The sequence below is a fragment of the Orcinus orca genome, chromosome 7, assembly GCF_937001465.1.
Source record: "Orcinus orca chromosome 7, mOrcOrc1.1, whole genome shotgun sequence".
Lineage (NCBI taxonomy): Eukaryota > Metazoa > Chordata > Mammalia > Artiodactyla > Delphinidae > Orcinus > Orcinus orca.
Genome location: NC_064565.1, coordinates 34575175 through 34600832, shown reverse-complemented (window position 1 = coordinate 34600832; position 25658 = coordinate 34575175). Strand labels below are relative to the sequence as shown.

Sequence of the window (25658 nt, the reverse complement as noted above, 5' to 3'; positions counted from 1 at the left end):
AAAGGTGCCCTATCATAGATGATGTCTCTCAAACAATATTACATGCTCACGGCCAAGAAACAGTGCTTAGTTTACTATGTTTTACTATCCTGCAAATAATGAGCTCACATTTTACAGTGAACAAGATATTACATGCACAACTATCCATATATGTTTTTCTCACTAAGTGATGGGAAGACAGCATGAATTACTGTTCAGATAGTGCATTGAAAACATTTAAATATTTGCCTGATTCTGGCAAACAAAATATTGCAAGTTACCTGTGTATGGAGGGTTTTTTTCCTACACCCATAAACTCAAATCAAATTTTGTCTTTAGCTGTGCCCAGCATTACTTCTGGAATAAAACTTTACATGAAAGTGGTCACTTCTTAAAACCATGCTGTCGGGTTTGGTATTAGTGCAAAAAAGCAATAAAAAGTTTTGTAAATGTGTAATTCTTAACATTTGAAAAGATAACTGTATCTATGTATGTGCGTGTATGCTTCTCAACAGCCATGACATGGTGGCATGGAGGGTTATTAAGTAAGTTATCCCATATTTTGTTGAAGTCAGAGGATAATCAATGGTACAAGTTGACTATTTCCTGTTTCCCTTGCTTTCACTAAGGAGAGCAAACAGTCCCTTTGTTTCTTATTTTTAGTACGGTTGTTGAAAAAAAAATTTTTTTTTGAGCATTCAATTCTGTTCATTTTATTCTTTTTAAATTAATCATTAAACCAATTTTAATCTTAAATGTCTTTAGAAGTCCGCCCATTATCAACCTTGATACAATGTCCAGAATGCTTGCCCTGAATTTACCTAATCTGTGTTTCTGGCTAGGTGTTTCTATAATAAATAGAAGAGCATCTAGTTCTTAACTTACTCATTTATACCAGGTTAATCAGGAATAGGTCAAAAGACCTCTCCCCAAATGGTCCTGGTTTAACAAGCATCCTTCAAATACGGTTGAGTTTAAATGCCCTGCTCTAGCTCTCCGTTCTTCAGACATGCCACATAAAGATGGCAGCACAATCAGTAAGTCAGTGGAAACTCAGCCATAGAGGACTGCACAGATTCATTTCAACACCTTGAAATGCATCTGGAAGCAAAGATTTCATTTTATGTTGAAGGTGTTAATTATATTTGATATTTTTAAAAGTAAAATCTGTTTTTGAGAAAGCATCTGCTACCCAGAAATATTATGAGCCACAAAAAAATTTTCATTTAAGTCTCAAGATACTTTCTGTGGGTGATAGAATCAGTTTTCAAATGATAGTCCATGCTGTATTTTAATGTTGACATATTCTATGAGAGATATTCATATTCCTCTATTGACTATTGACAAGTATCACCCTGAGTGCCTTTCTGTTTCAGTGGAAAGCTGGAGAACATGTTTCATTTTAAAACTTGAATTCAGATACAGGACAACTGATGCTTCAATAACGTGCCCTCCCTTCGAAGTTATTCATTAAGATGTAATTGGGAAAGTTTAAAAACATGCAACAATTCTACATGATGCTCAAAGACATGTACATATGTGATTAAAGTATAACAAAAAACCTGGGAATTAACACCAAATTTACAATAATGATTAAGTCAGAGGAGTGATGGTGGGAAGACCAGACATATAACTGGGAGAGGTGTGCTTACTGTACAGTTAATCTTAAGCTGGGTCATAGCACACAAAGGTTTATTTCTACCCTTTATGACTTTTTACATGTCTTAAATGTTATTATTGGATATACCTTTTGATAGGAGCTATAGATACTTTGGTCACCATGTATAATATAAGAGCTCTAAATACTTTGCTACCGCACCATTCTTAACATTTCTAGACTCTAAACTATTGATGGGGTCAGAAAACCATTTTTCTCCAGGCAGTGAAAGAAACTGCCCTAACCGCCAGTTTTGCATGAGAAGAGTTTCCTCTGCTTATTTGGAGCCAAGGACCTAACCTTGACCCTGAAACAAACCATACCTAGGAAGAAAAACTTGACTGTCTGTGGGTTCCTTTTTCCTGGGGCTGCTGGTCACCATTTCTAACTAATGCCTGTGGCGTTATAAATATAAGATGGAAAACTATAGCTCAACAAACTCCCTTTTGAAGAGTAAAGAGAGGAAGATGTAGGAAGTTGTTATATCAGCCTGTCTTTTTTTATCTTGAAAAATTCAGAGCTCTGTGGTAGGGCACAGAGCTGTCTGAGCTGCTAACCGCTCAGCCCACTTCCTGTACTGTTACCTGTCCCCTTTCCTCTTTAAGACACAAGACTTTCATTGCCATGAAAGGAGTCCTCCTAGTATCTTCAGGATGCCCTAGCTGCATATGAGTTACGTATGACCTCAGGATCCCCACTCATCCTCTGGCCCATTTTCCTAAATTGGAATTAGGGGTCAGTACCTTCAGGGGTCCTCCCATCACTTATCACCACTTTAGTGATTCCTTATCCTCTCCCATATCTCTGTGGTAATGACTTTCAACCCTAGGGACAGGTTCATCTTGTTCCCATAAACTGATATAAAGAACTGATGTCTCCTGAGAGATAATCTAAAATGTTTACTGTGCTATCAGTTACTGCATTTAAATAGCAGACCTAAGATGGAGCGCTAGAAGATGTGATTTCTACTAGAAGTACTTATGTAACACTTTTCTCGAGAATTTGAAGCCCTTTATATTTGAAAATGTAATGTTTTGTTATCATTTCACAAGCGAGAAAATTAAGGCATCGTATTAAGGCTTATTTAAGAGCCAGACTGCCTTATAGAAACAGAAAGATGTTTTGTATAAGTCTTTCCCTGCATGGGATAGTGTCATTGTCACCCACCTGTCTTTCAGGAAGCACGAAGTTCAGTGCTTGTGACTCACTGGGAACCCCTGGTTCCCTACTGTTTCTCCCCTCACCAGGTAGGAGAGTGCAAAGGGCAGCAGGGGGTGGCCCACGCAGTTGGTTATAGAAGGCGAACGAGAGGTCCTGTGGTGTTGCTGATATTTTAAGTGCTTTTATGTTTTTAAATTTTTATTTATTTACTTTTATACAGCAGGTTCTTATTAGTTATCTATTTTATACATATTAGTGTATACATGTCAATCCCAATCTCCCAATTCATCCCACCATTAAGTGTTTTTATTATGACCATTATTATGCCTGTAGGGAGTCTTTGGGTCTCTACATCCATCCCAGGCCCCTGCCACTCCCTGTGGCCTTACACCCTGCTGGACTTATACATCACATAAATTTCCTGGCCCTGCTGGTAAGCATTTATTTTGTAACGTCCCCATTTTAGCTGTGGGGAAACTGAGGGCTCAGGTGAGGTTGAGTTGCTCTGGGTCCCATGGTGGGTCTAGAACTCAGCCTCTTTCAGGAGGTTGTGGTCAATTCAATGGGTCAAGACCATCCCTTAAAGGAGGGGAAGAGGAACATATCTGGCTGTCCATCTTTTCCCCCTTCCCTCCTTCTCCTGCTTCTCGGTATACTATCAGAAGAAATATAGATGAAGATGTTGCTAGTACCTGACTATAGATTTATTTCATGTTCCTCCTGGCCTGGCTGCATTTGTAGTCTAAGTAACCATGAGAAGAGGAATGCAAAAGGATTGATTCCTGGTCCTAAAATCTCAGACTTTGCGGTACCTGTGATGTTTCTGAACAGCTGAGTCTTCTTTATTGCCTTTCGCATCATACAAGGAGAAGTTGCCTATCAGATAGATAGAAGGCTGGCCCTTTATCCAAAAGGCAGCCCCCATGATCTCGCCCGGTGCAAGGGGCCTAGGGCAGAGGGAGCAGGTGGCATCAGTGGCAGAAGCACCTTTAATTGTGCAACATAGGGCTTGCTTCCTCTCATCCCAGATAGTAACCCAGAAATTACATCCTGAAACTTATTTCCCTAGAAAGAAAAGGAAGGGGAGGGATAACTTAAAAAGGAGATACTTCTAATATGGTATTAGACTGTAATTCATAGGGAAATTTATGCCTGAGATATGAATTTCTGAAAATAGGGGTTTTTTTAAAAAAGGAAACACTGACACATCCTTAATTATAGAGTAATAAATACCAATGGTATATTATCTTCTGATATTTCCTTACACAGATATCAAAGCGTGCAGCTGTTTTTGAAAACTGATAATCAAGTACAATATAAATATATTACATCTTGAGCTTACAGCACACCCTTCAACTAAGCAGCCTCATGGAGCACTTAACAGTGAGAAAGAGAGCTGCTTAGAGTAGAAACCTAACTGAACAAATTAGCCTTGAATTGTAACTTAAGAATCATAGTCAAACCAAAACGCCTGTCCTTGCCAGGAAAGGCATTCCAAAGGCAAAGAGCATGCCAAGTAAAAAGGCTTTGCTTCGGGATTATGGAGGCAGTTCTCAAAAGCCAGCACAACTTAATGATCAATCAGAAAAATACAGAGCAGTAACTTCACAACGAAGGATGCATAAAAATTGTACAAAGCATTAATAGTGGAATGGGGAGGGAGAATGGGATTTTAACAGAAAGTATTAAGGTCTTAGAAAACTATATTTATTACTTTCCGTCCGGGTAGCAAAAAGAAAGAGAGAGAGACAAACGTGGTCAAAGAAAAGTACATGGACAAATGCGGGGGGGTAGGAAAGGAAATGAAGGTTAAACAAGGCCAATATGATTCAGAATGAAAGGGAGGGAGGAAAGTCTGAGGAGCCAGCTGCGTGCCTAAATGTTACATTAAGAAGAGCTGAAATTGAGAGGGGGAGGTCTGGGTATTCAACTAAGTGGATTAATGTCTTCTTCCTGGGGTGTCTGAAGTTGCAGAGTTTAATTTATTTGGTACAGGATTTTATTGTGAAATTCTTAACGGGGGTGGGGGATAAATAGGGACAATTATAAACACTTAGAAAGTAGAAAAGGGGAACATGTAATGCTTTTCGTAAATCTAACTATAATAAACATAGGGTTTGAAGCTACGGACACAGGTAAATGGTCAAAAAATATTTAGTCCATAATAGTAGAACTTAAAGGAAATGTAGACAAAACTTAAAAGACCAAAAAAAAAAAAATTAATAACCACATAGATGTGTGAAGCCAAGGATTTTGAGTGACTTAGGGGCTAGTTTTATTGCCGCTCTCCTTTCTCCACCCATTTAAAAAAATAAATCATAACTCTGGCATTTAGAAACCTAGTCATGAACATCATTTATTAATATGAACTCAATCCTGTGCTGTTCTTTTGGTGGGTGGTAAAAACACGAACTAACAAAACTGGCTTAAAACGACAGCGGGATGATCCTCTCAAAACACTGGAAAGCTACAGGGAAAGAAAAACTCCTAATTTGCTCTTTCACCTTCTTTATTTTACTGAAGGAGAAAGTCAAAATGTGGAGTGGGTGTGGCTAAATCCAACTAGATGCTGAGGGAGATTTTAAAAGATTTTCCTAAATATGTACCAGAAGGGGGGAGGGCTTGCAACTTAGTGTGATTTACAGCAATTTATTAATCTGCTCATCTACTACCACATCTGGGGAAGGTGGCAAATAAGGAAGGCTCTCTGCCTTCTGCAGTGGAAGAGACTAGAGCAGAAACTGTAATTGTGTTCCCTGAGTGTAACGCTGCTGTCATCTGGCTGGTAACCAGTCCACAGACTTACTCGTTCAGGCATTTGTCTGGCCAATAATGTAAGAATCATTTAAACTGAAAATATGGATCAGGATGTATTTAAGAATTACTGATAATGCAGCTATTAATCTTGAATGCAAATAGCATTATTTGGGGTGTGGGCAAATCAGTTAACTGGAACCACATGGAAAAGCACTTCAAATTTTTTTTAAATGCTGTGGGGAAAATGGCACTGGTGGAAAAGTTACAAATAAAAGACAGAAAAATATCTACAAAGAGAAAGGGTGGTAAAATGACTAAGCAAGGTGATCTTGTCGCCTCCAACCTGCTGCATCAATTGTATCAGTAAACACATTACTAACAAAGCCAAATTCCTCTATTTCTCAAACTGACCCAGCAGCAAGAGGAAGAAAACACAGAAAAGTGCAATGCCTGGTGCCTCAGGGTGACCCTCAAAGGTCATGTCTCTAATTTGTGTTAGAAATTGAGGGCACAGAACTAGAGGTTTGTGATGGTCACAGAGTGGACTTCGGCTTCTGAACACTTTTCTACCCCCTGTGAAGAATTTAGGACGTCATGGAGTTGAACTGGAGTCTTAAATCCCAGGGACACGGTGGAAATTGTTTTGTGATCATAATGAATTAAGAGAAAGGGCATCAACGCATACATCTCTCCTTTTTCCTCCAGAGCCCAGAACCATGAGGGACCTTGTGCTCTCTGGTGCTTGCAGCTATGTTCCCTGGCTTTCAATCGGCTTGGCTTTTCCTCTGTATTTCTAATGCTGTGATATCGGGCCAGAAAAAAAATGGAATCTACAGAATTGCAAAACAAAATGTGCGAGTGTGTGTGCGCGCGCGCGTGCGCGAGGTAGTTCACTGAAGATAATGAATTGCAACACTATAAACACCAAATATTAAAACTTAAAAATGTGTAAGTAATTAAGTTCTTAGGAAGCAAAATCTACTCGAACGGAGTAGTTACAGTCCTTTTTTTTTTTTTATAAGAGGTTCCCCAGACTTCTGGGTGCATCACCAAACTGTCCTCCTACTCGACGAGGAGCGAGAAGCGAGCAGCTGCGATTTGGCCCAAGGCACCACCTACCCAGAGTCACTACCTAATGTATTTTACATTTCCACTGTTAATAAAGGTGGGGGGGGGGTAGACAGGCCTTCTTCCCCCCAGCATTCTGTGTTTCCTTTTGTCGCTGCCGTCAGCTGACACATGGAAAATGTGGTGCACGGTTTCGCTTGCCTTTAATCTGTAATTAAGGATTCCTTGTCTGGGGCTGGCTACCTCTTTGCTCCTTGCCTCCCTGCCTCTCAGGTCTTCCGCCTTCGGTCGGGTTTGGCCCCGCGCCGCAGGCTGGGTGCTCGGGTGGCCCGACTGGGCCGCGGGCAGAGGAGCGGCGGCGGGGCGCGGGGGCCTCGGCCGGAAGAAGCGGTCGCCTGCCCGAAAACGCGCGCCCCGGCGCCCGCCCTGCTCGCCCTGCTCGCCCCGAGCGTCGGGGCAGCGGCGCCAGAGCCTCCGAGAGCGCGAAGGGCTGGCCGAGGGTCCGGCGGGTCCAGGGTCTGCGGGCGCTCGCCGCGCAACCTCTCCCCGGGGCCGATGTGCCCGAGCTCCGGTCCGCGGCGGCGCTCGCCCTCAGTGCCCCGCTCGATCCCGGCCAAAGCGCGTGGAGGTAGTTCTACACCTCTCCCGGCGACAGAAAACGGGACGCAGGGGGACGTCGAGGTCACGGAGTCCTCACCGAGCCCCCTCGGCGGCGCTTGAGCCCAGAACCGAGAGCCAGAGGAGCCCCGAGGCCGCGGGGCGCGTCCCAGGCGGCGTGGCCGAGCGAGCCCCGGGCGACCGCCGCGCTCGCGCTCACAACTCGCTCGGACTCCCGGGCAAAGCCGCGCCGGCACGCGTACGCCGGCGCGCTCACAGTCCGACACGCGCACACTGTCACGCACACACGCGGGCACGCATCCCGGCACGCGCGCACCGACACTCACATGCTGACACACGCACACGTGGCGGATGGCCCAGTGCTGCCCTGGCTCCCTCGCGCCGGGCTTGACTGGTCCCCCTCCGCACCTCCGGGAAGGCGGCGTAGCCCTGGCGGGCAGAACTCTTCTCTGTTCGTCTAAGTATTTTATTGTACTTGGTTCCTTGAGTCGGCCAGTCTCATACCTCAGTGAGAGAATCCGACAAAGATGAAGCAAAAAGAATGATTTCTCTCCCCGCTGTCCTTTTTAAAGAATGTAACTTAAGCAAAAACAGAGAAGGGAGTGGGGATTGGCTCGGGAACTCTCCAGGCAGGGATTCTGGCTATTAATTTTAAAATACTCCTCTTCGAATCTCTCATATATTCCGACGTGTGATTTCAATCCCACTGCCAGCCCTCAGGTCGCCTTTCTTTTCACTTCATACCTGTGTTTTGGATTGCAAACTGTTTCTCCTCCTGACCACCAATTGTTTATTTAGAAGGCGCGAAGAGGGTGGGGGACAGAGAGGTTAAGCAGTGTTTGGGTAGGAGAATATCTGGAAGTATCACATTGATTTCCAAAAAAACGTGGGAAAACGTTTAATATCATTTTGAGGCATCTATGTTTTTAAAAGGGCCTCCTTCCCGCCAGTATTACTATTTATCATTAGGTATTTATTTGCATATACGCATTTAAAACTGTATGTTTAAGAGAAAAATGCCTTTTGTTCTTGGTTTCAGCAGAGCCCTTTCCTTTTCTGTCCATCTAAGTTGTAGCATACTTTCCTCTCTTTCCCACCAATAGAGATTGTAGGCTAAAGTGGTGCACTCCAATGACCAAATATAAGAAACCTTAGCCTGGAGTGTTGGTGACCATCGCTGGCACCTATCACTCAAGATTTTACCCCCTCTGGTTTGAAATGGTCCTCAAACTGTAGACCTGAACGTAGAGGTTGGTTGATTGTTTGTTTAAAATGTGAGAAGAGCAGTCCAGGAGTAAACCGAGGTAGGGGAAGGTGGCCTCCCTAAGCCCAGCCTTGGAAGTTAGAACAAGAACACTTGGGAAGTGCATTGAGAAGAGAATGTCTCTAAACAATGATAATCAGGGCTTTCAAAAACCATAAAACAGATTGAAATATCTGATTTATTATTTATACATCCCAGGACAACTTTGCAAATCTGAGAATAGTGTTTGAAAACCGAGTGCCTTCTATTTTGTACATCAACTCAGCAGATGTGTCTCCCTTCCAAAATGTGGCCAAAGGGTTAAAACTGTAATTTTAGAAAGGAATCTCAGTAAATGACCTTAAGATCTGATACATTTCCTTTTCTTTCTGGCAATAATATCCCCCAAAGAAAAAAATACATACTTATTGATATAATGATAATGTTTCTCATTCTGAGTAGAAGTGTCAGAATGATTCCCGTTTGTGGAAGTGTTTTCAAAACTGCGAGTACACTTTCACTACTATGAGAGCTGATGAGCCAATGAAGGGGAACTTCTTTTAACTCCGTAATAGCAGGTTATACAGTAAATGAACAATGATGGTCAAATAGCCAATTATGATATAAATATCCGTTGTTTACAGAGAGGTGTTAAATGAGCCTTTGGAGTACAAAGGATTAGACCCATCTAAGCTACCATTTGTTCTTCAACCCATCATGTCTTCCCTTAAAAAGGCCAGTGCCATCGTAGGTAATATGCACACAGAACATACTTCTCTGTGTTGATTTTAGTTTGCTTTATTTCAATGCACACTGTTGTTTACTTTTTAAAATTTAAATAAATGTCAGCATTGTATAATTTCTATGTTAACAAAGCAGTGAGCAAAATCCCTTGTATGTTTATAAAATATTATTGTTTAATTCACATAGTTTAGAAATTCCAAATGTTGAGAATAGGAAGGAGGCCAAATACCATCTGTTTATAACTATGATGCATCGTAATATGTGTACTTTTAAAAGGAGTTTGGTCAATCATGCCACTAATTTATCTGCTCGGAATATGTTGAAGATTTAAAATGTAATTTACAGGATTACTTTTAGTGCGTTGCATCCAACTGTGAGTTGTAAAGAAATCGGTCTCTTCTGTTTTTCTCAAATTAATCATGTAACAACCCCAATTAATGGGGGCTGTTAAATGTGTCGCTTTTTGCTTAGCTCCAGAATTCTTCTAACTTTGGCTCAGTCTACCTTCTTGATGTTGATAAAAACTCCAAGGACAAATGAAACAAAACACTCCTAGTTGTGTCTTTCTGCCAGGAGATAGTCACTTAGAATGGGAGGCAGGGTATGATAGCTAATAATTAGCTAGCATCAGCTCTGAGAAATTACCTGTGAAATGCCCTTTGGTACTGGGTTGAAAAACAACATTTGATGTTCTCTGTTTTAAAATAGTAAATGCTTGTCCCCAAGATTTCTGATTTAACTCACCTTTTATTTCAAATGCATCTAAATGCATACCATGAAACAAAGGGAGTACATTTACCTGCAATAGATGAGCAGGTTTGAGGTTTTATTTTTAAGTTAGAAACTCAAGTTTAGTGCGAAATTCCTTGCTTTGCAAACTGGAGAAATTCAGCAACAGGGCCTTCAATTCAGGGCAGACATAGTGTCGAAGTCCAGAGGTGACTTTAGGGTCTCCCATCAGGGGGTCTCTTTCTCAAGAAGGAGGAACTAAAAACTCTCATGTCCTGAAAAAGGTTTGGAAAATGTGATAAAAAACGTTGATTAGCAAATGATAGTTCCTAGATTGATTTTTAGCAAGGTCGAATCAGTAGAAAGCTACACCTTGAAATGCTTTTATAGACAAACACCTGCAGAAATATCAAAACACTCTCCCAGTCACCTGTGGGTGTTGTGGGTCCTTTACTTCTCAGTTTTTTCAACGGGCGCTGTGTACAGTGGCTTCTTTGTCCATTAAGCAATATCTGTTTTCTCAAACATTTTAGTTTTAGCAGCTTCCTCTAAAATTCTATCAACCTAGATTATTTACTTACACATAATTAAGAACATTAAGAGTCCCTTTTCCAAGTAAACAAGCTGAACTATATATACTTTTTAAAAAATCTAATTGTGACATTTTTTAAATCTGGATTTTTTTCCTTTCTGGTCGGATTTTTTCCCCCAAAAAATGAACCCACTGGGTCTTTATGTTATAGAGATATGCTCAGGCTTGGTTTCCTTTGAGTTGCAATAGGAAAATGCCAGACTCTTTTTTTTTTCCTAAGTAATTGCTGAAGTGTAGAGAGTAGAAGAGAGAGTACAAAACAGAAAGAAATGTGAGGGATACAGAAGAAAGAAATTGGAGAAGGTGGAGGGGAAGGGAGATGAGAGAAGCAAAAGATGTAACTGGGATAAAAGAAACTTATCAAACAGAGCTTTCAAAATTGCTTTGACTGGCCTAAGACATAATAAAATCATCATCATTTCCAAATAAAACCTAGATTGTTGCATTGAGATATTAAACAGCTATGGGAAACTCTTAAGTGAACCTTGATTGATACTTGTGGACCAGTTTTTCCATTCAAGCCCAACTTTTTTTTTTTTTTTGTCTGAAGCCAGGCCCTCGGCAGTGAGAGCACAGAGTCCTAACCACTGAACTGCCAGGGAATTCCGTCAAGCCTAACATTTTTAAGAGAAACTTATATTAGATATCCGTATCTGCACTAGGAGGTGGGGAAGGAGGAGTAGAGACATTCTTTGCTTTTAAAGCATTTTTGATATAGAAGTAAGCCATACATACACAAAATAAGACTATGTATAATGCATTGTTATATGTTACCTACTGTCGGAGTAAAAATAAAGAAGATTTTAAATAGAGGAATTATTCAGAAATGCTTTCCTTCCGAGTACCTTGGCTAGCAGTTAAATTCTAAACCAGTTAAGCAAGTCTTTAAATGTATAAACCCTTTGGAATCCCTAAGTCTAATGAATTGCAGTAGATATATAATTGAGATTGAAATTGGCATGTAGGTGTGCATTTCATGTTTCCTTTGGAGCTGACTTAGTACCATGGCAACAAGCCACATATGCACATAAGTCGTTGTATAGTCATGCTATCTTGATGACCAAAATCACTTTATAAAATATACTTTAATAAGTTACTACAGAGCCTTGAAGTTAAGCCATATAATTTAACCAATACTCAGTGGGCATTTCTAGGTATCATATATAAATTGGGTAAACGATAAAAAGAAAAGCATTAAGAGTAAGAAAACGTATGGGGAAACTGTTTGCTTCTTCCAATTAATCTAAAGCACGCCAGAAGGTTTTCTCATTTTGTTTTTTATGAAGAATTACTGACCCAAAGAAAAGTCAAATGAGGACTACAACTAAACAATAAAAGCAACAATAACAACAACAAATAAAAACATTGCTTTTTTTAGGAGAGAAATATGAAAAGTAGTAAATTTACCCATTTTAAGAATTAAGAAGAAAAGACATAAAATTTAATACACACAGTAAATAATAAATATTCTTCTCGTTTCATATGATGGCTAATTAAGAAAAAAAGCCCATGTGGAAAATTTGCAAGAGAGACAAATATAACAAGGTAATTAACTCTTTGCTCCTTCAGCCTTAAAGGAGAAAGAGCAGAGTAAGATTTCTTAAGTTTGAACTTGCAGCAACCTCAGAGATCAAATCTGCCTCTGCAAGAGAAATAGAAGGATTCCAGTAGCGCTCCATCTCAAGTCAAGTCTTGTTATTGGCCCCACTCTGACCTTGGCGCCCCAAAGTCTCAGTCCCCGGGTTCTTTGCTCTTTGATTGAATTCCTGCCTTTTATCACAGACAGTCAGCAGCTTCGTTCTCATGGACCTTCAGCGATGGAATTCACTATCTGGTATTCGTTCTCTTACATTTGGGTAGTCCTTGATAGTTGAGGATGTACTTTTTCATCCATCATCTAATTTAGTCTTGCTAATACCCTTCTGATATAGGTAAACCATAGCTTTAATCCCAGACTTCAGAAGCAGCTCAAAATCGTACTGCTGGTACATTGCAGAGTTGGGACTAGCAGCCGTATCACACGGTACCCGGTTTCCCCCTTTCCTTCAGACTGGACTTCATACTTTGTTCTTCATTTGAATTATGGGCGTAAGAATCAATTACAGTCACTGCCTTTGTATTGGGTGGAGAGAAGAAGGAAAAGAAGGAGCAGTAACAGAAGGAGGATGGGGAAGAAGAAAAAAAAAGGAAGAGAAAAAACAAAACAATCCCCACAGGTTTTTCTGTGAAATGGGGAAGAATAAATCTTTAAATTGCCCCCCTTCTGCTTACAGAGGTTGGTAAAGAGAGAAGCACATCCTAAAATTTGTATCATGTAAAGAAAAAACTAATTCCAAGCTATTCCAATGCTTTGTGTTTTAAAGGATAGAAACCCATTGACAGAGCTCTTTAATGAGTTCCTGGCTATGCAGGCGTAGGCCACAAGGTTGATTTTGAGTACAAGATGGAGAAATATTCTGTTTATGAAATTAAAGGAATTTGGGGAAATTGAAAAAAAAAAAACCTGGTAGAGAGGAAAAGAAAATAGTCATAGGATGGAGAGACATGAGCTAGAACTTAACATATCCAGCAACAAATTCCCCATGGTGGGATATAGTTGATTATTAATTTTTTTTATTAGACGGGTATATTACACTTAGTTCTCAGCTTATACTCCAATGTAATCTCCATCTGTAACCCCAAAACTCCACCGAAAATCTGAGACACGAAACTGGCTTGATTTATTTCCACATTTGGGGAATGAAGGCATAGACAACGCAGACGAGAGTGACATTGCAGAAGGCATGATTTAAAATAAAGACGTAGAATGTTATGGAAGCAGGAAATAAGGACAGAAGATGATTAGGAGAAATGGAAGCCCCCAAGAATTAATACTAAGAAACAAGTTAAAACCCATAATACAGGAGATCTTGGGAAAAACCAGCTAATTTGTTGATGTTGTAGACACTTGATATTTTTGGCTGTTCAGCATCTACCTAACCTTGTATTAGAATCTAAAGTCCGATTTGAGGAATTAATTCTTTCTTACTGAATATAATCAAGCCTAGGAATTGAAACTTTCTTTGAAGAGAGGAAAAAAAGACAACACTGGAATTCAGTTCACCTGACCTAGCGCAGCCCAACCAGACTGTTTTCACCAAAAGGCAGCTGTTATTGGGTTCTGCTTCCTAACCTCCACAGCTTCTGGGGCTCCACCCAATCCCAAACTCAGATGTCCAGCCTCTCTTTGTTATGGTTCTCTATCCCTGGGATTCTGTCAGTTGCAGAAAAACAGAAAAACCTGGCTCAGCTGAGTTGCTCTGGGGAAATTATCATTTCAGAAACAAGAAATGTGGATGTAGAGTGACTGCCTCATCCCACTCTTTCATCCTGATATGTTAGCTTCCCGTTGGCTATCCTCTTATGTTCACAAGAAGGCTACAGAAATCCAGTCATCACATCTTCACCACATCCCTCTTTTCAGACACAGGAGAAGGGATTTTTCTTTCTTGCTTGGGTCTCTTTCTGCAAGTAAGGAAAGCTTTTCCCAGAAGCCCATTAGGAGAATTTCCCACACATCTCATATAAGCATAAACTGGTAGCAGGGATGGAAATGGCTTCTATTCAGTTAAGACCTAACTTGGAGCCATATGGGTGAGGGATAATTAGACCCATGAACAAAACTAGTGTGCGGTTCACAAAGATAAGAGGGAGGAGATGACTGTTGGGTCAGTAAAACATACTTCTTGCAATAAATACATTTATGTCTTATTTATTCAGATTTGTTCTCTGCGGCTTGCAAAGAATTCTAATTAATACACTTGGTTACAGCTACCACTGGGATTATTTAAATTGTAGATAGCTTTCTATATATATATACATATATATGTATACATATATATATGACTTGCTTTTACTTTCAAAGTTCTTTTCTTTTTTTGTTCTGTTTTTATGTACGTGAAAGAATGAGTTGGATTTTAGAACTGTATTTTTTAATCTTCTCCATGTCCAGCATTTATTGATCATGACTTTAATTTCCCAGTAATAATTTCTCCCCAAATCTCTAATGTCTCATTTTTACATTTATTCATACATTGCTTTCTTGTTCATTCAGAGATTCATCTCATCATTAATTCTTCTTTTTTTCAAAAACTTGTTATGAGGTATCTAATATGTATGTGGAAGACATTGGGTTAGCAAGGAAAAACAAGCCAACAAATGTTAAACCACATTTGTGTAACTTTAAAATTAAGCATTTTTTATAACATTTTTTATAACATTTTTAAAAGGGGAGCAATGGGACAAAAATGAAGCGCGCATGGACGTTCCCAGTCTTCCCTCATTTGCTAACATGGTTTCTTGTGCTCTGAGGTGAGTCCTGCCCTGAGAGTCCTGCTTTGACAGACAAGGTCTTTTGAGCTTTAGGCATGAGAATAGGGAGGAAAGGAAGAGAGAACAAAAGTTCAAAAGGTTAAATTTGGGGGAGGAGGTTATCTTGATGTGAGACTGGAATTTGAAGACAGATGTAAAGGAGCAGAAACAGCTGCGGCGTGTGAGCCACTGGACGGGGGAAGCAAAAGGATTTTTAAGGTTCTCTGTCCCCTTCATCATGTTCAAGAAAACAAATGAAGGGCTTGAGTTATTCTGAAATTATTTGTGGTTGCTGCACTATCCTGTGTTTTTATAACCATGATGTTGTTCATGGGGGTTATTGTTTTGTAATATCCAGGGCTCTATTTGATTGTGTGTGACAGAAATCAACTCACATTAATCAGGCATAAACTTTGGCTTATGTGTCAAGAAGTTTCAGGAGATGATCTTGGATATTATGAGAACTCCATCCTCTAGGATCTGGCTCAGTCTGTCTGTTTGTCTGTCTTTCTGTCTCTCTTTCTCATTCTAAGTCCCTCCTCTGCATTGTTTTCCTTCTCTAGAAGGCTATCTCAGTGTGGTGGGAAAGGTGACTCATCATATTTCACATGACCTTTACAGCCTGAGAAGAGAGAATCGATCATATCTAGCATCTAAGTCAGACCCTGGTAAAAATGACACTGTCCACCCTGCCTGAGTCACTTTCCTGCACTTGTGGGAGATGGAGGAGAACCGAGCAAGACATAATTTCAGATGACTGCTCCAGTGTTACAATGGGATGACTCCTTCAATCCAAATTACAAGAAACTTTCTAGCTATTGGGCAGAGGAACAAGTGATACAGGTAATATTGCATCTCTTGTTAATCAAATGTCCTCTCAGTTGAGTTATTTAGACCGCTCTATGGGGTTGAATTTTTACTTAAATTTAGTAAAATTAAATTTAGGTGTCTAGTTGTCTTTTCAAATGTTGTTCAAAGACTTACACTACAAGTAGCTTTGAAATGAAAATTGATGGATGTGTAGAAAAACATGGAAATAGAGCCACAAGACAAAGTTAGAATAAATGAAACTAATATTCATCACTGGAGGAATGTTAGACTTGCTCTTAAAGGTCACCTAGAAACACTCAATTCCTTTGCAGACACAAACTAAGATGGAAAAATATCCACCAAGAGATAAAACTTGTATTTCCTTTTGTTTTTAGGACACACTCAAATGAGCATGCTAGATAGTACAATTGACACTAGAAAGAGATTGTAGAATTTCCAAGCTAGAGAGGTTCATGAGTTGTGAAAGATTATCATTCAAGTGTCAAGTATCTGTCAAAAACTACTTGTGGAAGTGTTGGCAAGAATGTGGAGGAAAGAGAACCCTCCTACACTGTTGGTGGGAATGTAAATTGGTACAGCCACTAAGGAGAATAATGTGAAGGTTCCTCAAAAAATTAAGATTAAAACTACCATATAGGGGCTTCCCTGGTGGTGCAGTTGTTGGGAGTCTGCCTGCTGATGCAGGGGATGCAGGTTCATGTCCCGGTCTGGGAGGATCCCACATGCCGCGGAGTGGCTGGGCGCGTGAGCCATGGGCACTGAGCCTGCGCATCCGGAGCGTGTGCTCCGCAGCGGGAGAGGCCACAGCAGTGAGAGGCCCGCGTACCACAAAACAAAACAAAACTACCATATAATCCAGCTATCTCACTTCTGGGTATTTACCAAAGAATTAGAAAAAAACTAATTCAAAACCACGTATGTACCCCTACGTTCATCGTGGCATTACTTACTATAGCCAGGATATAGAAACAACCTGAAGTCCATCAATCGAAGAATGGATAAAGAGAATGGATAAAGAAGATGTGGTACATATATACAATGGAATACCACTCAGCCATAAAAAAAGATGAAATCTTGCCATTTGTAATAACATGGATGGACCTTGAGCATATTATGCTAAATGAAACAAGTCAGGCAGAGAAAGACAATTACTGGAAGACTTCACTCATATGTGGAATATAAAAAACAAACAAAAAGGAAAGAAATGAACAAGGCAAACAAAAACAAACACGTAGTTACAGAGAACAGAGTAGTGGTTACCAGAGGGGAAAGGTTGGGGGAAGGGTGAAACAGAAAAAGAGGATCAACTGTATGGTGACAGATGGAAACTAAATTGTTGGTGGTGAGCGCACTGTAGTGTATACAGACATAGAAATGTAATGTTGTATACATGAAACTTATATAATGATATAAACCAATGCTACCTCAATAAAAAAAATTTAATAAGCAGTAAAAAAAAAAAACCCAAACAAAACAAAACTACTTGTTGATTGTTATGAAAAGTTTTTAATTTCCAAGGTAAAAGCATCAATTTGGGGGGTACGTTCTGAGCTTAACCAAATTCAGAATGCAAAGAGAACCCTGGTCTTCTTTTGTATGCCTAAAACTTACAAAAGCATTAAAGAGGTCAAGGTCCTGAGCCCCGGTTATATGAAGAACTGGTGGCTAGAATGAGGTGCATAATGGTTGGTGACCAAAAATGACTCAGAAGATACTTTGGGCTCTGACTATGAAGATTTACTCTTAACCCAGAATAAAGTGGCATTTTTTTGTATTAACAAACATATTTGAATAATCTTTTGTAAGTCAACATAATAAAAAGTTATGTACGTACTGTTTGCTGTAGTTATGGTGCATTGAGTGATTATTCCCAATTCCACCCTATTTTGAATCATACAGTATACATGTATGCCCTTTTCCATGTGGCTTTGCAGTGTCTCCCACTAAAGGAAGCAGGGTGCTGTCCCCAACCCATTGATGTTGGGTGACTTGCTTTGACCATGTGACTTGCTTTGACCAACAGAATGGGTGGAAGTGACAGTGTGCCTTTTCCAAGCCAAGGTTTTAACAGGCATTGCATGTTCCCTCTGCTTGAACATCTGTCATTCACCATGAGAACACAATGGACTGGAAGCATATGGACATATATGAAGTAGACCTGAAACCAACCCAGCCTGCAGCTTGGAGCTCAGAGCTGAATCCTGAAATTGAGTTTTTACAAGTGACTTGCATCAACTCACAGACCCATGAGGGAGAAATAAACACTAGTTATTTTAAGTCACTGAATTTTGGAGTGGTTTTTCATGCAGCATTATTAGAGCAATAGCTGACTAATAGGGTAGTATTTCTTTCCTCTCTCTACAAGTGTTTTGAAATTGATGTTGCATCTAACAATGCATAGCATCATAGGATCAAGGAAATTCAGTAATTATACAGTTAATCATTTAATTAGAATTATGAAGTGGTACAAAAATGATGCGAAGAACACAACACACAGAGACCTAATCTAATCTGAGAGTCAGGAAATGTTTCTCTGAGGAAATGACATTGAAGCTGAGACCTAGCTTTTGGCTAAACAAATTTGGGGAGTATGGGGGAAGTATTCCGAGTGCAGGTAACAGTCTTCGCAAAGCCCTTGAGGCAAGAAAGAGAAGGTCATTGAGTACAGAGAATTATCTGGAAAGCAGAGAGGAAACAGGAGAGTGCCAAGAGAAGAGAGGTTGGTGAAGTTCAGTTTACCACAGTTTTATGGGCCGAATTGTCTCCCTCAAAATTCATATATATATTTTTTAAATAATTAATTAATTAATTTTTTTGGTTGAGTTGGGTCTTTGTTGCTGTGCACGGGCTCTCTCTAGTTGCGGCGAGCGAGGGCTTCTCTTCCTTGCGGTGTGCAGACTTCTCACTGCGGTGGCATCACTTGTTGCGGAGCATGGGCTCTAGACCTGTAGGCTTCAGTAATTGTGGTTCATGGGCTCAGTAGTTGTGGCACGCGGGCTCTAGAGCGCAGGCTCAGTAGTTGTGGTGCACCGGCTTAGTTGCTCTGCGGCATATGGGATCTTCCCGGACCAGGGCTGGAACCCTTGTCCCCTGCCCTGGCAGGTGGACTCTTAACCACTTCGCTACCAGGGAAGCCCAACATTCATATATCGATGTGCTTAACACCCAGTACCTCAGAATGATTTGGAGCTAAGGTGTTAAAGTGGTAATTAAGTCAAAATGAAGTCATTAGGGAGAGTCCTAAAGTCAATCTGACTGATGTCCTTTAGAAGAGGAGATTAGGACACAGACACATATTTTAATGCTTTATTTTTCTTTTCTAATGTTTTAAACATTTAAAATTTATATATTTTACAGTCTCTCTGTTACAGCTCTATTATCTGAAATTCCTTGGGGTTTAATTCTGCTGTGTTTACTCTTTCCTGTGTCTCTCAAGGTGGATTGTTACCTTGTATGTGTTGTAATTTTGAACAGTGAGCTCATTTTTGATAGGCTTCATCTGGAGACATCAAGTGTGGCCTGTGATGAGGTTTTATTACACCAGATTTTTTTCTCAGTTTGCTTCTGCTGGGAATACACTGAATCTCAATATGGAGTGTTCAGGGCCATGTGGTTGACACGAAGCTCATTTGAGGTACGTGTCTATGATCACAATTTCTCTGGAAAGGCTTATTTTCTACCCTGCACCCGGGCCTCAATAGCTTGCTTCCTTGTTTTCTCTTTGTGCTAGTGTGCAGATTATTTCTCCTCTACCATTTCACGGAAGGGGGAGCCCTAAATGATCCTGGATTTATGTAGGAGGTTCAGTTTCAAATCCCCACCTCCCTGCAGAATTTCCAAGGTCTTGTCTTCTGTGTCTTTCTGAGAATGAAAGTGAAAACTCCTAGGTTTCTGAGACATAACCCCACCCTAGTCCACCCCAGCTCCTATACTGCCTAGTTAGTTCATGTGGTTACTACTTGGGCTCTCAGTTCCTTCTTTCTTTTGGCCCCTGGTGATTTCTCTTGCTTTCCCGCAAACTCAACTCTGGATTGAAGAGGATAAGGAAAACATTACATGGAAAAACTTGATTGGTACTCCTTCCCCTTCCTGAATAACTCATTTCTAAAGCCATTAGGTGAGACAGAGCAAGATTGGAGAATATCAGGGTCCAAGAAGGACGAAGAGAACATCTAGTCAAGGATGGTAGGCAAAAAAGCATGAGGAATCAGCCTGAACAGGGCGAGAAGGTATCCACACAGGGGAGTCAGAGCCCAAACAGGGAGAAGAGGGCATCTGTGTGTGGGATCGTAGCAGGGATGGGAGATTGGTTGCATAAAGTGAGGTTGGTTGCGTAAGTAAATATTTGAAGAATTATGGAAGCTTGTCTTCTCACTATTAGAGATGGGGTTACATATACAGAAAGGGAGAAAATTAGAAACATGTGATTGGAGGTATAAGCATGAACTTGTGGTTTTCAGTATCTATAGATAAATATAGATAGATAGATTTCAATTTCTATAGATAGAAATAAATATAAATGTAACTATATGGTACACATATATATATATAATTCCTGGCTCTATATGGGAAGCAGCAACGCTCCAAAAACAATGAACATACATAGCGCCCAGATCTTGGCTTCCAAATACCATATTCCATTAAGGGAAAAAAAAAAGGAAATTTTTAGAGAAATGCCTGATTCTGGGGCTGGGGGAGAGAAAAAGTACAAGAAAAACCTGGAACTTCTACCATAAACCAAAGAAGTGTTAAAAAAAAAAATGATGGGCACATATCAAAAGGGCCTAGATGTCAGCTTAACTGAACTCCTACTAGCCACATTGGACATAATTTGAGTATTCAGATGGATAGTAACATGATAGTACCTCATAGAATTTACAATATTAAGTAAAATAAGAGACCATACCGGCATAAATCAATGAATGAATGAATGAATGAATGAATTTAAAGTTTGTTGAGGAACAGGATATTTACATGGTTTCAGAGTACCTCCCCACAAAGGGGGGAAAGTAACTTTATGGTGGAAGAGCCTGGAAGACATCACTTTTATCAAGTGGTGACAGTGAACATCAGCTATTGAAACCATGCATGACCTGATCTGCTTCTTTGAGAGGAACACAGCATCACTTCTGTGATACTGTGACCTGAATCCAGTCCTGAGGAAACTTCAGGCAAATTTAAGCTGAGGGAAATTCTACAAAGTAACTGGACTCATCTTCGAAACATCAAAGTCATGAAAGTCCACCATAGACTGAAGAATATTCCAGACTGAAGGAGACTAAAGAGACATGACAAGCAATGCAGTGTGTGATTCTGAAGTGGATCCTTTTCATTACAAAAAATATTGTTGCATCAATTGGTGAAACTGGAATGTGGTCTGTGGACCAAAGGGCAGGAGTGTATCAAAACGTATTTCCTGGTTTTGTTAGTTGTGTTGCAGTCAGTAGGAGGATGTTCTTATTTGTAGAAAACACACATTAAATTGTTTGGGGCTAATGGACCTTCTGGTCAGCAGTTTATAAGTATTCAGGAAAAACAAGCTATTTATACTGTATGTCTAGCTTTTTTGCTAGAAAAAAAAAAAGGAATTTTTGATTGTTTCAAAATTTAAAGTGACCAATAGCAAAATAAAAAAATATGTGATGTAGCTTAAGTAGTACTAACTATTCTATTCAACAAACTAGAAAAAAAAAAAAATCCAGCCAACTAAACTCTAAGAAAATAGGGGAAAGAAATAAAGGATCAAACAACAAAATTAATGAAGTAGAAGACAAAAAAGCAAGAGAGAGAGGATACATAGGGACCCTTCTTCACCATTGGGCAGCTACTAGGACTTTTGTCCTTACTTGCATGAGCAATGGATGCTCTTGCAGAAAGAGAGGTTCTGAGACAGTTCTCAGATTTTGAATTTCAAAACCCTGGGCCTTTGTGTATCAGACGTGCCCTAAAGATCTGAAATCATGATATTAACGTCACAAACAAAAGATTTGGGAAAAATAGATGAAAATTCAGTGTATTTCACCATATATTAAATGAAGTCTCTATAGGTTAAGGAAGAGAAGAAAAGGAGAAAATGGTCAGAAGGAAAGCACAGAGTTTAAAGACTGGTGGTGTCTCTGAAAAGGGACTTTGGCTCTGATCTTCCTTCACCTGACCTGGGAGAAATGTCCATGGTTAGCAGAATCTGGGAGCAGAGAGCTAGCTGGTCTTGTATCTTGGGGGAACCCAGGATCCTCTAGCCTCACAGGTTCCCTGTGCCCACCACAGTGCAGGAGAAGTAGAAGAGAGAGATGGCTGTGAGAGTGTTCAGATAACCAATCAGAGAGAGCCTCTGTGTTCCTGATATCCCACCAAGTCTCTGAAAGAACCACATAGTTGCTATAGACCCAGAAGTCTAAGAATATTTAACCTAACAGGTTAGGGTTAGGGTTGGCTTAGACAAATTAATAAGGTCCAGATAGGATGGTGACATCTCAGAGACTTGCATGGATCAACCCTGGAGGACCAGAATTGGTAACACATCTCTTAGTGAATGTCAGCGTGAATAGATGATGGTTCCCATCCTAGCATCCTGTTTATTTGTAAACTATTCTGAACATAGTCCCCAAGTTATTAGATAGGTGGATGGGTGAATGGCTGGCTGGCTGGCTGGCTGGCTGGATAATAAAAGGGCAATTCCTAAATTATATCAGTCTAAAAGCTGCTGTGTTATAGAATTTCATACCGCTAAGAATGCCACTAAGAGAATAGCCAAATTGCCCTCATTTACTCATGCCCATCCTGGCACTGCTTTCCAAGATCAGCAGCAACTAAGACTGGGAGAAGAATAGGTTCTAATACCATTTTCATCTGCAGCTGAAATAGCCCCAGAGTCAGTAGATAAAGCAAGTGTCTTTGCAAAACAGTACATTAGGGAAGAAATACCGTTGGAAGTTTCAGACACTAAAAAGTATTTTTTAAAAAAGACATTTCTTCCGTGTTTGCTTGTTTACTAAAGACAAATAAAAGGCATTTGAATTATTTTCTGCCCTGTTTGGAATCTTCTCTTTTTATCTTGGCCTTACCAGGTTTTTATTTGTATACTTAGGGAGATCTTTATGGAAGGAAAATTGTAATTCTAAAGCAGTCTGCAAACAAACACTCACACAGCATAACCAAACCACAATTTTATGCAGATTTTTTTCTCTCTCTTGGATTCTGAGTTCTTAAAGGAAAATGTGGATGCAGTGGTGTGTCACCACTGCTATTAGAGAAGTCCAAGGGAAAAGAGTACAACATGGTGATCAGCCTTGGCAGTCTCCACATACAGCGTGATTATATTGTAATACTGTTTGATGCAATGATATGTTTGATCAGTTTCAAGAGATGAATATCACCTCACTTCAAACAATATGATACAGTCTCATTGTGTGGAATTATGGCCTCTGTCAATCAGCATATGGCATAAGCCTTAAAGTGCCATCTTTGGGGAATGTCATAAAAATGATTGCAACACTTGCATTAATTAGTAAGTTTTTGCTCTAAAACCAAGCAAAACCTGTTAAGGCAATTTATCTGCTATATCTCTGTTCATTTTTGTTATCACAGAAACACGTATATAACCCACCCATGCAAACACTCAGCCGATTAGCTCAACTTACTAGAACAGCCATGCTAAAAAAAATCCTAGTGTGAGTATGAGCTCCCCTCCCCCGTATAAATCAGTAAGCTCTATTTTCTCTATTTTGTTTTATGGTCCCCAACATACCCTTACTTTGAGCCAACTATCCTGTCAAAGTGAGTGGTGGGTGCAAAGTAAAGGCAAACATGAAATTATCACGAGGTCTATGGTCTTGACAAGACAAACTCAAAATTTAAGCTCGACAAATGACAAATAAATGGCAGGTGTACATGTTTAGACAGAATAAATACAGATTAAGAGTCCTTTGAATGTCATTAATTTCACTTTGTCAATGTTAATTGTTAGATACATTTTGAGGGAAGAAGAATTACAATCATGTTTTTACCTTAGGTATGGAATATTTTCCCTCTTGGTGTTTGCCATGACAATTTGCCATTGTCACCCAGTTATACTATTATTTCAATTTTCCCCAATAATACATAATTTGAGAAGTTACTGGTTTGACATGGTACATATTGATTTGACCTGAGACTTAACACACTTTCCCAAGGTGGTTAACACCCCCCAGATTCAACTGTGTTTGTTGACAGTGTATGTGTCACTGGAGTGTTGTGAGCCTTTTCCTGGGAAATTCCTCTCCCACCGTGTCTCCAGGCCTTCCCCTTTCCAGTTTTCCCCAGTGTCCTCTATTCCTGTTATCAACTGAGGAACCACCTGCTGTGGTAGGCAGCCTCCTAAGGTGGTCCCCAATGATCCCTGACTCCTAGTATTCACTAACTTGTGCAATCACCTCTCCTTGAACCTAGTGACTTGCCTTTAATGAACAGAGTGTGGACAAAGTTATTGGATGTCTCTTTCATGATTAGGTTATAAAAGACCATGACTTCTGTCTTGCTAGCAGGGTCTGTCTCTGGCTGGCTTTGAGGAACCAAGTTTCCATGTTGGAGAGCCCCATGTGGCCAGGAAACGAGAGCAGCCTCTGGCCAATGGCCAGCGAGAAACTGAGACTCTCATTCCGATAGACTAGGAAGAACTGAATCACAACTACTAATGTGAGCTCGGAAGCAGATCCTGCCTCAGCTAATGTGACTGTGGTACGAGCTGACTTCTAGATAATAGCCTCCTGAGAGGCCCTGAAGAAGGGGACCCTGCTAGGCTGTGCCTGGGTTCTAACCCACAGAAACTGTGAGATAGTAAATGTGTGTGGTTTTAAGTCACTAAATTTTGGGTTTGTTTGTTGTATAGCAATAGACAACACAACTACCATGTCTTAGTGAACATATTTGGTAGCTCACTGTGGTGAGTAGTAAAATAGTGCAGTGGGACTACAATTCTTCACACTGATGCCTTCAAAACATAGACTTCATACTCATTGGCAAGCTATGCGGAAGAGCTGACCCAGTCTGCAAAGAAACACGTGAAGTCTCTAAGACCTTCCTGCAAATACCTTTCCATTATTCACGGGCAAGAAATATTGACCAGTGTTTACTCTTTGGGATAGGATTGTAAGCTTTGAAGTATAAAGGTGCTATTTCTTTTTCCAAGGCAAGATTTGGCACATACACTTACTGGGACTAGAGAAATATAAGATGGTTTTTATTCATGTCGTGAGTGCTGTATTCTTAGACACATCTCTCTGGTTTCACAGATTTTTTCACACCACTACATCATGTCAGCAGCTTCTTGAGTTCTAGACTTCGTGGTAGAATTGCTAACAATCCCGTTAGAGACTTCATAAAACTTAGAGGTAGGTGGTCTTATTACCAGTAGCTGATATGATCTGAAGACTTGTTCCTGCAACAGGGTTATATAATTTGTGAATTATGTTATCATTTACTCAGTTATCCACATTAACAGAGGGGAACCATGATGAAACTATTTAGTCAATAATCAAACACATTTTATTTTGAGATTTCATCGATTTATACATACATATTAGATCTCTCCTAGGTATGTTCAACCTAATATTAAGATCTTCTTGTTTCTTTGATTCATATCTAGTGCTGGTACAAAGAGAAGAAAACCCAGCTGAGTAGAATAGGGGAGTTAATTTGGTACTGAACATGTTTCATGGGTGGGACATGTGTGATTTATCAAGAATTGATTTATTTAAAAGGTCCCTAAGTAGTCTAGGACTTAAAACAACAATGGAAAAACAATAACAACCACCACCAGTAAGGCTTCTTTCCTTATTAGGTTAACAAGGATTTCTAAATGAATTACATCCAGGCAAGGTGATAGAGAAAATGGCTTATACACAGTTGGTGGGAGTATAGATTGGCATGACCTTTTTTTCTAGAATAATTTA

General features: G+C 40.0%; 1 protein-coding gene across 15 annotated transcripts in view; it reads left to right on the top strand.

Moving 5' to 3' along the window:
- The window catches only part of GTDC1 (glycosyltransferase like domain containing 1), a 446641-nt gene that overhangs the window by 391849 nt on the left and 29134 nt on the right, over window positions 1–25658 (top strand). For 2 of the 15 annotated variants that reach the window (XM_049711968.1, XM_049711963.1), the window contains one exon: window positions 15520–24991. The exons of 12 other annotated variants lie outside the window; for them this stretch is intronic. Coding sequence is in view for 1 of the 3 variants with exons in the window: in XM_049711963.1 (XP_049567920.1) it covers window positions 15520–15555 (36 nt within the window). In the remaining 2 variants the exon portion in view is untranslated. Of the gene's footprint in view, window positions 1–6576; window positions 6708–15519; window positions 24992–25658 lie in introns of those variants that run through there. One more of the 15 variants, XM_049711969.1, reaches the window with a different exon arrangement.